Source organism: Schistocerca gregaria, chromosome X, assembly GCF_023897955.1.
Source record: "Schistocerca gregaria isolate iqSchGreg1 chromosome X, iqSchGreg1.2, whole genome shotgun sequence".
NCBI classification, from domain to species: domain Eukaryota; kingdom Metazoa; phylum Arthropoda; class Insecta; order Orthoptera; family Acrididae; genus Schistocerca; species Schistocerca gregaria.
Genome location: NC_064931.1, coordinates 243709023 through 243723713, shown reverse-complemented (window position 1 = coordinate 243723713; position 14691 = coordinate 243709023). Strand labels below are relative to the sequence as shown.

General features: G+C 38.2%; 1 protein-coding gene across 2 annotated transcripts in view; it reads right to left on the bottom strand.

Annotated features, from left to right (window-relative positions):
• LOC126298351 (DNA damage-regulated autophagy modulator protein 2) overlaps positions 1-14691 on the bottom strand; it is an 88218-nt gene that overhangs the window by 57080 nt on the left and 16447 nt on the right. For both annotated transcript variants that reach the window (XM_049989646.1, XM_049989647.1), the window contains exon 4: positions 8648-8874. In XM_049989646.1, coding sequence (XP_049845603.1) covers positions 8648-8874 — 227 coding nt within the window. The remainder of the gene's footprint in view (positions 1-8647; positions 8875-14691) is intronic.

Below are 14691 nucleotides of genomic sequence, written 5' to 3'. Positions count from 1 at the left end.
GCGGCAGCTACCCCTGCTCCTTGCTGAAGGACTGGGCCCAACTGGCAGCCCCTGGAAGAAAATGTGATGGGCCATTGTGGTCTGTGGCACGCGACTAAGAGTGCATCAAACCTAGGAGATGCTGCGGCTGTCATCAATGCAAATGTTCCACTAGACTGCACCTATGGACAAGTGTCATTTGATACATAGCCAGGAAACTCAACAACACATTGTCAAAGAAAGAGGTAGACACAGACTTCTTCATTTACGTCTTAAATGGATGCACAAAGTGCTCCGCCTTTGAGTCAGAGGCTGTGTGAAATGGGGTGATTGTCAGATGCTGAATATTGTTATGAATGCAAAAGTCATCAAACTCCTTCGACAAAAATTGTCTACCATTATTGGATACAAGAGCCCCAGAGCATCCCTCAATGGCAACAATATCCAACAATGCATGAAAAGTGGCAGTCGATGATATGGAGGTTATCTTGGCTACGTTTGGGAAAATGGACAATGCATCAACCACCAAAAATCACATGCTGCCTAAAAGCGGATCTGCCAAACTAATGTCCGCACTGTACCCGTGGTTGGTTGCACACCAACTGAAATGACCTCATGCCAACGCCTTCATATGAGTCATACTCCAGTATGATGCATGCACCAACTAGAGTACGTGAGGGCACAACGCCAAGAGGACGACTACTTGACAGCATTGCTCCTCCGTGGCAAGAACAAGGACCATACCATGCTGGATATGCACCTGAAGAGATGCATCCCAGCCAACCCATCTGGACTGCTGAAACGATTTTCTGGAAAAGCGGGTCAACAGTTGTGGTTGTTGCAACCTCTTGTGTTGTCAATGAAAATTCTGACAGGGACTGTTGCAAGGCATCTTCCAACACAAGAGCCTCCTGCCAATCAAACTCATATGATGGGCAGTAACAAATGTCATAGCAACAGTTACTGAGAAAGAGAACCACCTTTGCAAGCAGTGGGCAGTCCTATCAGGCAGCTTGGAACGAGGGCCAAATAGGGAAACCAGCAGCTTGTGGTTGGTGATGAGGAGAAACCAAGCCCCAGACACGAAAACATGAAACATTACTCTAAAAATAATAACTATGCTTCCTTTCCCACTTGTTAATAACTACACTGTGCAGCACAAGGCATCTTCGATCCATAGGCAATGGGCTGTTTGGTGCCATCTACGTTCTGATAGGATACGACTGCACCAATAGCACACTGGAATGTGTCAGAGGCCAGGTTTAAAGGTTTACCTAGCGTAAAAGAAGCCAGATTGGGAGCAGAGCATAAACACTGCTTGAGCGATTGAAAAGTCCATTGACAGCTGCATACCAGGGATGGCTGATGTGCATGGCCCAGTGGATGAATTGAGAATAATACAAAATCTTACCCTTCAAGTTTTGGGTTGGGGCAGGTTGACAATAACTTTTATGTGATTGTCTGTCATTACAAGGTCATCTTTGTTAAGCACATGTCACACAAAATGCACTTTTGGGGAGGAAAAACTGCACTTTTTCAGCTTGCAACAAAGGCTATTCTCCAGGATGCACTGGAAGACAAACTGAAGATTTTGTAAGTGCTCCTATCCAGTAGGGCCTGTTAACTATAGTCATAGGGTTATTGATGCAACAGGGAATATCCCGCATCAACTGTTCTTAATACTGTTGATAAATTCCAGGTGCAGATGAGATTCCTAAAGGCAAGTGATTAAACTGGGAAGTCCCAAAGCACTTTGTGCACCCTCCATAGCAGGTTTCCATACTATTCAGTGGCACTACCCTGGCCAGTTCATCTGCCCCCATCGTCATGTCCACTGATGGGGACACTAAAAGGTGTCATGTCAATCATCTGATGATATTTAAGTATAACTTGGGGAAACTTACATCAGAATGTTTGGTCCAGACCTAAGACACAGCTTCTCCCAAATACAAAATACAGCAAACTTGCCACCTCATTCATTTCTGAATACAAAACCTAGTTGCACATCACCCAGCTGCACTTGACAATGATAAATGCAGTTTATGAGCCAGTGTCACTTATTTTACCTTTACTAATACATAAATTAATTTTAGTCACAGAAGCTTAACTGAAATGTGCAATTTTATTGGTTTCCCTATTGTATATTATGCTGGAAACAATAGTGTCCCATGGTTTATTTTAATTTATATATTGATAATTTCCAGCCTGTTGGAGTACAATGGTCACACAAGCATCTTTTTTCAATTTCTGACATGGTTACCCCTGAGGATCCTGAATTTTACCAAGACTACAACCAGGTACATCTGAGTTTTACCACCTGGTGGTTTACTCCCTCCACAAGGACATTATGTCAGCTGATATTACCATATGTGACTTTTAAGCATTTTAACTGTGTAGCAAGTGTAACTGACATGTTCCTGAAATTTGATTTTGAGGCAATTACGGGCTAAATGAATAGAAAAACTATCTAAACTATACATACTATACCCAATAACTTTTGAAACATATATGAATCATCAAACAATAAAGCATTCTGAAGTTTCAAACTGAAGATCATTTACAATGTGCAAATTTCTGACAGTGTTCTTCCCTGTCTTTGTCAAGTGATGGACTGTTACATTGTGGCAACTACTGGCACTATAAAGAGTTCATCTGCCAGTCATGATGACATTGACAGTGTTGTCATATTCTAATATTTCTGATCAATATCCACTGCAACCATTTAAAGTTTGCTCCTGCCCACCTAGGTGCAATTTCTAGCTTATGCACCCAGCCAGCACACCCTTTTCCAGCTGCACCACAGCATATCCTGTACTACCACAAGCAGGACCACCTGAGAAAACATTTGTAATGTATACCAGCAGCTGTTGTTTCTGCACCCATCTATTATGCGAGAATGGCCACCAACAAGTTGTACACCCTAATGTATGGCCACCAGCAAACTGTTGAGAATAGTAGAGTTGATCACTAAATGTGGAACAAGTTCCTGAGCACAAAATGCTCAACTACAGAACCTCAATGGCTGCTTAAGCATCTAGATTCCCCCCATCCTCCCTTAGAGTGCCCCATACTTGCTTCTCTGAAGCACACAAACAGAAAGTCTCTTTACAACACATTCTGTGATCCCACAATCCTATTGGTTTCAATCTCCACTAGCCTCTGCTCCACACCTATCTTCATCCTTGTCCCTATGACTCCATTATACTCATTCTACTCACACTCTCTTCTCTGTAGTTTCCCTCTTTCTCTGTTCTATCTCTACCTCTCAGTCCACTCCTGCATGCCTTTGCGCAACACACAAAACTCACATTGTCTGTGCCAGTGTTGGCTCACAGGTGTGTCATTCCTACCCTGTACTTTCCTATCTCTATTTGAGCCATCAACCACCCTTTCCTCCTACTCCCTCTCCCTCATCTTTCACCACTCCACTAAATTCAACCTCTTACTCCACTTGACCTGCATTATTAGCAATGCAGTGTGTGTGTGTGTGTGTGTGTGTGTGTGTGTGTGTGTGTGTGTGTGTGTGTGTGTGTGTGCACGCACACGCCTGCGTTTTCACTGCTAGTTATCTCTGAGTTAATTGTGAAGGACATTGTCTAAAAGCTTAAGAATGTTTTCAGTCTTACAAGTTACAAAATAGTCACAAATAAAGACAGTGATCTAGGAAGAATAGAATTTCTCTGATTTCACTTAATGACCACAAACAAATTTTCATCACACTACAGATTTTGTTTCATAAGGAACATCATCTTGATCTGTCAGGAAAAGGCTAGAAAATATACATCTTTTAAACAATAAATTGTAAAATAATGGAAAGGTATTAATTTCATATTCATAGAAAAGTGCGAGCTTAAAAATGTATGAAGCATACCCCTGAATAAAACAGAAAAATCCTTACATTATCCTGATGTGATCAAGCCAAAGTGACATCGCCGATACAAATGTTTGCTTGACATTATCAAACAGTTATACTATTACAGTGCAGGCCATGCTACAGATCTGGGAAACCATAATGCAAATCGCATTGTGCCAAACTTCGAAGGGTTGTACAACAGGGTGTCTTGCTTTTCCCTTCAGCCACTTGCGAGCAGAACAAGAAGTTAATGACTATTAGTGGAACAAGGTACCCTCTATCATCCACCATATGTTGGCTCACAGAGTATATATATGATGTAGAAACATTTTCCGTACTCCCCAAGCATGAATGGAATGGAAAGAAACAATAAAATATAGTACAATTAAAATGTACAATTTCCCATTATAATTTTAGTGCTTTTCAGAATATACATATAGCTGTCATTATTTGAGTGTTCTGATTATGGGAAGTAACAGGACACACAATTAAGATAAATTGGCTGGGATATGTACTGTAACTGTATTGAGTAAATGTCAAAGAGGATACTGAAGGTCTAGCTTAATCTGTAGCAGTAAGGGAAGACATTGATATGTGGGAGGAAATGTATCTAGTTCTAAACACAGTTTGACAACTATTCCCAAAATATAAGGTCAAACAAGATACAATAACCAGCTGAGATATGAGCATATTCAAATTATTTAGGAATTCTGAAACTAGAAGTCAATTAAATCTGATTAGCAAAATCTGACAGACAGGGATAGCAATACAAGACTTCCACAAAAGCATTACATTTACACTGCCAAAGGAACAGTTCACATTTCATGCATTTCCACAGTGAAATAAACAAGCATTCAAAATAATATAAAGTTAAATATTAAGGAATAGACAGTCATACTATGAAGTATGATTGGATATCATGAATCCTTTAGAGATTGCAGATAATAAATTAGCCACATCTAAAAAATAGAATAATGAAGCTTTTAAAAAATAATTGGGACGATACTGCAAGTTAACAACTTTGTCAGTACTCTAGATTGACCATGCAGTTAAAGCATTCGGGAGACTTACAACAAAATTAAAATGAGTTAATGACATATTTTTGGGATACAAGGATAATTATTAGAAAAATAAAAAAAAATTACAATAGTAACTGAGTAAACGTGCACACAGTGAGGAATTGAAGTATAAAATACAAATAAAATTTGTTCTTCAGAAAATATAACCATGAAGTATGCAATAGAAGATATCAAGACATAACTTATATATCAACAGGTTTATAAATGCTGGCACAATGCACTGACATCAATAACCTATTTTTTATCAAGTGAGACAACAAAGAATTGTGACAGTTAAAATGGGAAATTATCTTAAGGGTCATACATTTGTGCACTTCATCTGATATTTCACAGGATTTACATCTACTGAGGTCTTCTTTCAGTGACATCATAATTAATTGGACACACCAGGGAAGCCCTAAGCTCAATCAGTGCTCTGGTAGACCTAAGACTCAAATAGCAAGTTTGTTGCCCAGAAGACATTGACAACAAGAATGGATGTGATGCATCACTTATAAATGTGGAAACAGCCTGAAATAGAAATGTCAATTCTGTCTAAAAGTGTGAAGATGCAAATATACTTCATAATTACTATTTTTTAGGGAAATGTATCCAGGTGGAATATTTTACCAGAGATAGTTCGAAATAGCTTTATTTTCTCCATATAAATACTGAAAAATTAACTGATTTTCCATTACTGGCATTACACATCTGGTGTAGCCCAGTTAGGGAAGAAAACATGCCTATACACAATCTAATATCAGTGCGTTTATAAGTTACACTCTCTTCCGTGTCAACTGTAAGCAGTTGAATGACCATAGCCACATATGGAAATGCAGGACACAGCCACAGGACCTATCATCTCAGATCAAAGAAACATACATGTTTGTCCATTAGCTAAAGTTAATATTATGCAGACACTTTAGTGTGATACGATTAAAGTGAGAGGTGTTTTGAATTATGGCTTCATGGCTTCATACAGTACAGGCAGAGATCAGTAGCCAAATACCACATTTACTCTTATAGTGGCTGCAATATAGCCACTGGAGAGGAGGGGGGAGGGGGGGGGGGGGGGAAGGAACAGTTAATGTATGGTAATTCAACCCTGCCGAGTATTCCTGTAAGGTGTGAGTACAATTACCTTTGGTTCCTTCCAGTATAAGTAGCTTTCCAATTCTGTCTGTAGTGTTCTCAAGAATGGTTGCCCATGAAAGGCTTCTATGATATGCTAATCAGTGCTTGTATTTTAAAAATTCAAAATCTGTGTTTTGCAGATTTTGTAATCGTCTTATTGGGTGGGAAAGAAATGGTAGTGTCAAGAAACACCTTTAATCAAAGAAGCCTTCTTTTCACTAATGAGAAAATTCTACTTTTCCATAACAGAAAAAAAAATGTTGAAAGTGTAAACAGAACCAAAAGAAAAAAATAGTGAAGACCAATTCAGAAAAAAAACAGCTGAAATTTTTGCAAAAGAAAACACTCCCCTAAAAAAGCTCTCATGAAAATGAATAAAAAATATTTTTTATCTTTCATTATTTCCAATCAAAGGGTTTTTTATTTTTTTCCTATCAATGTTGCCTGCAGGCACATAGCATGGCAACCTTAAATTTATACATCTAATCATTAACAAAACATAGATTGTAATTTTGATAAAAATATATGTTACATTTTCAGGTCTCTAGTGATCAAACATCGTATATGGTATGGCACCGAGATAGGTTTGTCGATAAATGGCAGATGTTTGGCAAACTGTATTTATCTTAGTGTGTTTTGTGACAGTGAGATTTAGCAGAGGTGGTTGTTCTTGCTTTGGGTGTAAGCCACTAGCTCTGGTGAGCGCAAAATGAATGTAGATGTTTATCAAAACATTTTTGACAACCATATGCTTCCCACACAGTGGCAACAGTTTGGAATATAGTTAATTCGGAATTTGGATTATAATATTTCCACCGAAAATGCAAAGACCACTGCATCATGATTAGATGCATATTAGGCTGAACTTCTTTCCGATGAACAGGATCATCACTTGTATGTCAGTGCAGTTTGCCAGGAAACACGTTCAGCTTTGGAAGTTACTGGAAAGGCTTCCCTGAAATTCAGATGCAGTAACTGCAGCAAAAGATCCTATACACTACTACCTGATTATCTCAAGTATTTGGAGTGGGCAGTGAGATATTTCTGTAGACATCTGATGAAGCAGTGTAGGTATGAATATTAAAAGAGTTCACATGGGGACTAGGCTGCTTACATAAAACATCAAGTCAGTATTACATGAATTCCTGCATCCTAAATACCTCATGAAATACAGAAATTAAGAGTTATTTTGCATCAGTGGATTCTAAATAAGATGCAAGAGAGATGAAATCTACAGAAAATGTTACAATATCGAGAGATACCACTTACAGACATAGACAAAAGTAAGAAGGCATACTATAAACATCAAACACTATGTTGCACTGGTATCAGATCAAGTATTTCAGCATACAAAAGTAAAATGTCGAGGTGACAAATAACTACATGAGCCTCTCAATATCTGAAATAAGAATAACAACCCTCAACCATACCCTTCAAAAGCACGTATGTGTGAACTGGTTTCAAACTATTCATCATGCAGCTGACTCTTCTACCGTCATGCAAGTGCACTATTATACTACCAACTATATGCCAAACAACTGTTGCTATCCAACAAACAGTTATATTGTATTGCATATACATTTCAGTTTATAAAACTAAAGCTTGTGAAATGTTACGGATAACTTGAAATGTTCTGGTCCGATAATTTACTGAAGAGTTTTTGGTTTGAAAAGTCATTTCAAAATGACATCTTCATAAAAAAAGAATTTTATTTCCTGAAAGTCATTGATTCTAATAATTTGGTGATGAATTGCAGATACAGTCAGATGATTAAGAGGCATTTCAGCTGTTTTCAAAGTTCTGAAACAAACATAAATGCAAGTCTGCCAACAACTGATAGTAACATAAATACTTCACATTTTCCTGGTTAATATGGTAATAGCACAACATGAGGATATATTGAGATCTAACTGTTTACATGTAACTCATAATGAAAATATGCAATGTCCATAGAATTTCAGTAACTCTGATCAGAGCAGAAAGAGAGCTTCTTATATGCAGATACATATATGAGAGGTGGGGAATTTCTTTATACTCTCTGCCACGGAGGTTAATTTTAAATAGTAAACAGAGCTATTTAAATGATAAGGTGAGACACAAAGGTACAACTTACATTAAAGAAATGATAACTTGTGATGTCTGAAGAAAATCGCATGTGACCAGCAAATAACTTCAACAATCTATGTCATTAACCGAAGAATTAATTGAAGTAACGTACATGTATATACATAAAAATAATAATCTAGAATATTCACTATATTCAAAAGGATCAGATGTGTCACTGCAATAGTGTTAAAATCTGAAATAGCAAGCTGAATTAACTTCATAGGATTTACCATACCTTAACAGGCCAATTAAAATTGTTCCCCTTTTTTCTTGAAATATGAGAGCCCATAAATCTTTTGCATTCACCCCTTATTCTAGCATGTGGCAATGGTCAATGAAATACAATTTATTGCAGACAAAAAATTAAAACCCAACATGTGCAACCTCTACACACAAGCAGGACTTTCACAATACACTAATGTCTACATAGAAGTACACCATCCAATAGAAATAACTAAAATTAAAACCCATAGACGTGAATCACTACACACAGCAATGAATTTCACAATGAACTTACATGTATCCAGAAGTACACGGTTCCAAACCCAAAACATAAGAAAGCTCCAGTAAGGTGAACAGTTATAACATTAGTTTCTTGGAAGTTAGCTACAAAGCTGAGGCCAAGACATGACAGCAGGCCAAACCATACCCCCATTTTGTTCAGACTGAGTACAGCAGGGGACAATGAGTAGCTACTGTAATATTCTGCAACTTGCCGGTAACGAACATATATCACCAAGCCCACTGCAGACAAGAACAGGAATTAGTTGTCAATACAAAAACATATCAGCATTAGACTGGAGTAATGAAAAGATATGGCCAACTACAGGTCTTTTTCTGAGTTCTGATATCTTGTATTCTATGCTGCATAATTAAAAAAATACAAGTTTTAACACACTAGGCAGTGTATATAAGGTTTCCTGTATACTAACATGTTAAGTGCATGTTTTAATTGTACTTTTGAGTATACAGCTGTATTCACATACAATCTGAGATCAACATAGCAATGGAATGACAGGTCTTTGAGTTTTACTTTATTCTGACAGACAGTCCAAAGAGCAGTGCACAATAAATGCCAGCAAATGCAGTAATGAATGGTAAATAATGTGCATGTCTACACTGAAAACTGAAGCATTTTTCTTTTTGTATTAATATTCATACAAATATCCTTAATTAAATTATATTTTAATTCAATAGTGAATATTAAAGTCCACATTTTTATCTGAAGTGATTTCCATCCATATCATTCAATCAATCTCAGAAAATTTCAGAATGAGATAAGATCACTACTGAACTGAATAGAAGAGTTACAAATGATGAGCCACAGGTAGCAAATATATTTAATAATCATTCCTTATATAAAGTAGAAAATATAAAGACAAACAATTCAAGAGCAAACTCATAGCAGTATGTTTAAAAAGTAACTCCCATAAAATTCGATCACATGAATGTATCACCTACTTCTCCTTCTGAAATTAAGAAAATTATATATTCTCTCAAAAATAAAAGCTCATCTAGTTTTGATAGTGTTTCCAATACATTACTAAAATTTTGTTCCTCTCTAACAAGCCCCCTCTTATCTGAAATGTGTAACGTAAGACTATCCCACAACATTTTTTCAGAAAGACTGTAATATGCCACTGTTACATCCCCTGTTAAGAAAGTTGATAGGAGATGTGTCAGTAACTACCAACTTGTTTTACTGCTGACACCATTTTCCATAATTTTTGATAAAGATATGTATTCTAAACTAGTATTTCACCCGAGCAACAATAATATCCTCGGGAAATCATAGTTTGGATTTCAGAAGAGTTGCTCTATTGTGAATGCCATGTACATGTTCACTCACCAAATTTTACAAGCATTAAATGACATAATAAAAAGGTCACAGAAAATATCAGCTGACACTAAGGCATTTAGCTGTGTGAATCACAATTTCTCCTAGATAACCAAAGTTTTATGGGACTGATGATATAGGCAAACAATGTGTAATGTCTTATCTTAGCAAACAAATGCAGAAAGTTGTACTTAGTAATTCAATCAACATAGTCCTGGGAAATTATTCTGACTGGGGAAAAATAAAGACTTCCTAAGGATTAATTTTAGGTATGTTGTTGTTCCTATTGTACATAAACAATATTTTGTCTAACATACAATGAGCAGAAATAGTTCTTTTCGCAGATGACACTAGCATTGTAATCAATCCAACCATACATACGGAAACAGAAGAAATGGAAAACAAAGTTCTTCAGAGTACCAGTGACCAGATTTCTGCAAATAGCTTCACACTCAATTTTAAAAAGACACAACATATTCACTTCTGTATGTTTACACTGCTTGACAACTTCTAAGGAACACAGACATTGCTAGTCAGGAATAACCACAGGCAATGATGGACAACTCGAAGCACAGTATTTACCTAATAAGAGGTGCAGTGGTATATTCCTCGTGCACTAAGGCATATTAGGCACCTGTTATTCACACTGGCTACCAAACTTTCGAGGAGTCCTTGGGGGATACTGTTCCGCTGCTCTCTCAACACGGTTTTCAGTTCTTGTACAGTTTGGGGAGGGGGTGTTCATTGAGAAACAATAGGTTTAGGTCTGGGAAGTACACAGGCCATTCCATACATTCAATATCTTCACTTTCCAGTGTGTTCAATGTCTCAGCAGGCTTGTGTCGGCAGGCACTGTCATCCATAAACAGAAATTCAGGACCTATCACACGTCTAAACAAATGGATGTGATCCAGAACAATCTCCCTGCATTACCACTGTGCTGTAATGATATGAAGCGGTGTTTGGGCATTGTGCATAATGCCTGCCCACATCATAATGCTAAAGCCATATCAATAACATACATGAATGTTCTGTGGTGTGTAACATGTTTGCCTCTCTCTCTCTTCACACTAACTGGAGGCCAGAACCACTTTCCACAGTGAAGTGAGATTTGCTGGAGAACATCACTCCGGACCACTATTGCTGACCCCAACCAACATGCTCCCTACACCAATTAACTCTTTTTCAATGATGGTAAGGTTGTAGTGCAATGAATTTCACAGGGTACCGAATATACAAACCGGCCCAATTTAATTGGAGTAAAATGGTTTTGGCAGACACACGTGTTGGTAGTAGCTGCAATATCTGTAGTGATCTGCCTCGGAGTGTATGACTTTCTTTTTACCACTACGGCTACATATCAATCCTTTTGTGATGTGCACCAGCACGCTTTTGCATAGCATTTCCACCTTGATTGGCCTTTTAAAAAATCACAAGATGACACTTTGAGACACCCATTACTGTGGCCACAGCAGTGAAACTGATGGGCTACAAGCTGTTCAACTTCTCATCCACTATCGCAAGCACTCAAATGATGCCTTGCAGACATGCTGCCATACCACATGGAATGTCGCACTAATCAGTTCCACAATAACTTTTGTGAAACAGTGTACTGCATGAACTGTTGAGTGTATACAGAGCATTCATGCACATGATTTGCTGGAATTAAGACATCCCATCCTCTGCATTCCCTTTTACTATCCTTGGTTGAGTGTTCTGTAGCAACTGGCGGTTGCTCCTTCGCAATTGTCAAGCAATGTAGAAGTGCTACACAAATAATAACTGCACCACATGGTGATGAAGTAATAATTAGAGTGGAAACTTCCAAATTCTTAGGTGTCCATACTGACGAGAATTTATCCTGGAAATATCACATTCTGGAACTCATGAAACAACTTAGTGCAGCCATATTTGCACTTAAAATAGAAAGAAACTTCCACATGGGAAAAATATATCAAAAACAAAGATTCCAAGACTTATCAAGCGGGAAAGCGCCGGCAGACAGGCACATGAACAAACCACACAAACACACACACAGAATTACTAGCTTTCGCAACCGATGGTTGCTTCTTCAGGAAGGAGAGGGAAAGACGAAAGGATGTGGGTTTTAAGGGAGAGAGTAAGGAGTCATTCCAATCCCGGGAGCGGAAAGACTTCCCTTAGGGGAAAAAAAGGACAGGTGTACACACACACACACACACACACACACACACACACACACACACACACACACACACATATCCATCCGCACATACACAGACACAAGCAGTCTACTATTGGAGCACGCGAAGAACTTGGCACTAAATCCGGTGTATACAAAATTACTTGTAACGACTGCCCAAATTATTACATTGGACAGACAGGTAGACCCATTAAAGTAAGGTATAAAGAACACATGTTAGGTAAAAATGGGGAAAATGTACATAATTCCACATTTGCCGAACATCTATGGCTCTTACAGCATACGCCATGTGAACTGGATGACGTAGAGTTGCTTCATGAAGCGAATAAGGGTTACAAACTGGACTTGCTCGAAGAATTAGAGATTTTCAAGCATCTGTCTTTAAAAGATGGTTTTGTTCTAACTGAACAGGTGCTGCTTAGAAACAAAAATTTTTTTATACAGTTTCGAACCCCTCCTTGCTTTAATGTAATATAGTCTGGCTGACTAGAAGTTATTTTTCTTGCTTGTTGATGCCGGTGAAATGCGCTTTTCCTGTCTTGTTGGGATTTTACATATTTTTGATGTTTGCTGTTTGTGATTTTTGATGCGTATGTGTGGTTAATTGACTAGTATATTTTATTCGCAATGACAGATGGTTTTGTTTTATTATAACATTTTGGTTGTTTTCACTAGTATGTATTTCACCGCCTACGTTACGTGAGATTCTCGCGCATTACACTAGTGCCCTCTCTCGTTAGATGTGTTCCATAGCGCAAGCTTCATCTGTTTGGCACTAGGACACAGGTAAATTGGTTCCATATTTTCTATTTTACATAAATGTTTTTAAATGATCTGATATGTATTATTTATTAAGACAGAAAGTTTGAATTAACACAACTTTTAATAATTTTTGATGTGCTTATGTAGGTATTCATGGATTTTAATATGCGCGAGTGTCTGGCACATACCACAAATGCCCTCTCTCAGTGAAACCATCTGCCCTAGTGCTTTCACACTCTTGTCTCGATAGTTCATAGACCAAGTACTGGTGCTAAACTGTTCGTACTGACCCTGTGCCCATAGTCATGTTGTACAAATGGAGAAGATGTCTTAATTACTGACGACACCTTTGGCACATTTGTTTAATAATCTCCACTGCATGATGTAATTTTAGCAAGTAACTAAAAGATTTTGTGCCTGTATTACTCTGGTAATTTCACTGTTACTTAAGCTTTTGTGTTTCTCACTACCGATGCTAAGGCTTTTCTAATGAAAGTGTCTTCCTCTTCAGGATTTTTTACTTCTGATGAAGGTATATTTATATTTACAAAAACCTTGGTCAAGAATTTTAATAAATTTTTCCCTGCAACTGTTTCGGCCATCATCCTTTATCATGAAGAATTTCAAGAGTTGCTGTTGCAGCCATGTTTAAAATCTTGACACAATAAAGTTGTTTTTATTCCATAAAAGAATTTCTATTATTGAAATGTGTAAAAGATGGTGGGTAGGAATTACTGACTCACATCTGTATATTTAACAACAACAAGAAATTAAGTGAGTGCCTAACATAATACTTTAATTTAGATATGAAGTAAGGCCGCTTATACACACATCAGAAAAAGTTTTGCATCATCCTGGTTCCCAAAACTCCTGAAGACAGACATTGACTGTGGATACTGTATCACAGACACAGTCCCTTTGACTGTTCAGAGATGTCACAAAATGCGCCCAAAGATGTAAATAACCATGCATGAGCAGCACCTATTAGACAGAGGGGGTCCGACAGCCTATAAGTTCCAGTCATTCCACCAGGAAGGAGATACACAGCTCATGTTGTCTGTAGTTCAACTGTGCCTTGATGGTCAATACCATGGTTCGATTGTGTCCGCATTGTTACTTTGTGCCAGGAAGGGCTCCCAACAAGGCAAGTGTCTAGGAGTCTCAGAGTGAACCAAAGCGATGTTTTTCAGACATGGATGAGATACAGAGAGACAAGAACTGTCAATGACATGCCTCACTCAGGCCACCTAAGGGCTAATACTACAGTGGATGATCACTACCTATGGATTATGGCTCGGAGGAACCATGACAGCAATGCCACCAGGTTGAATAATGCTTTTTCTGCAGCCACAGGACATCATGTTATGACTCAAATTGTGGACAATAGGTGGTATGATGCGCAACTTCACTCCCAACATCCATGGTGAGGTCCATCTTTGCAACCACTACACCATGCAGTGCGGTAGACATAGGCCCAACAACATGCCGAATGGACCACTCAGGTTTGGCATCATGTTCTCTTCACTGATGAGTGTCGCAAATGGCTTCAACCAGACAATCATCGAAGACGTGTTTGGAGGCAACCCGGTCAGGCTGAATGCCTTAGACACACTGTCCAGCAAGTGCAGCAAGGTGGAGGTTCCCTGCTGTTTTTGGGTGGCATTATGTGTGGTCAATGTATGCCACTGGTGGCCATGGAAGGCATTCTAACGGCTGTACGATATGTGAATGCCATCCTCCCACTGAGAGTTCAACCATATTGGCAAGGTATTCATCTTTG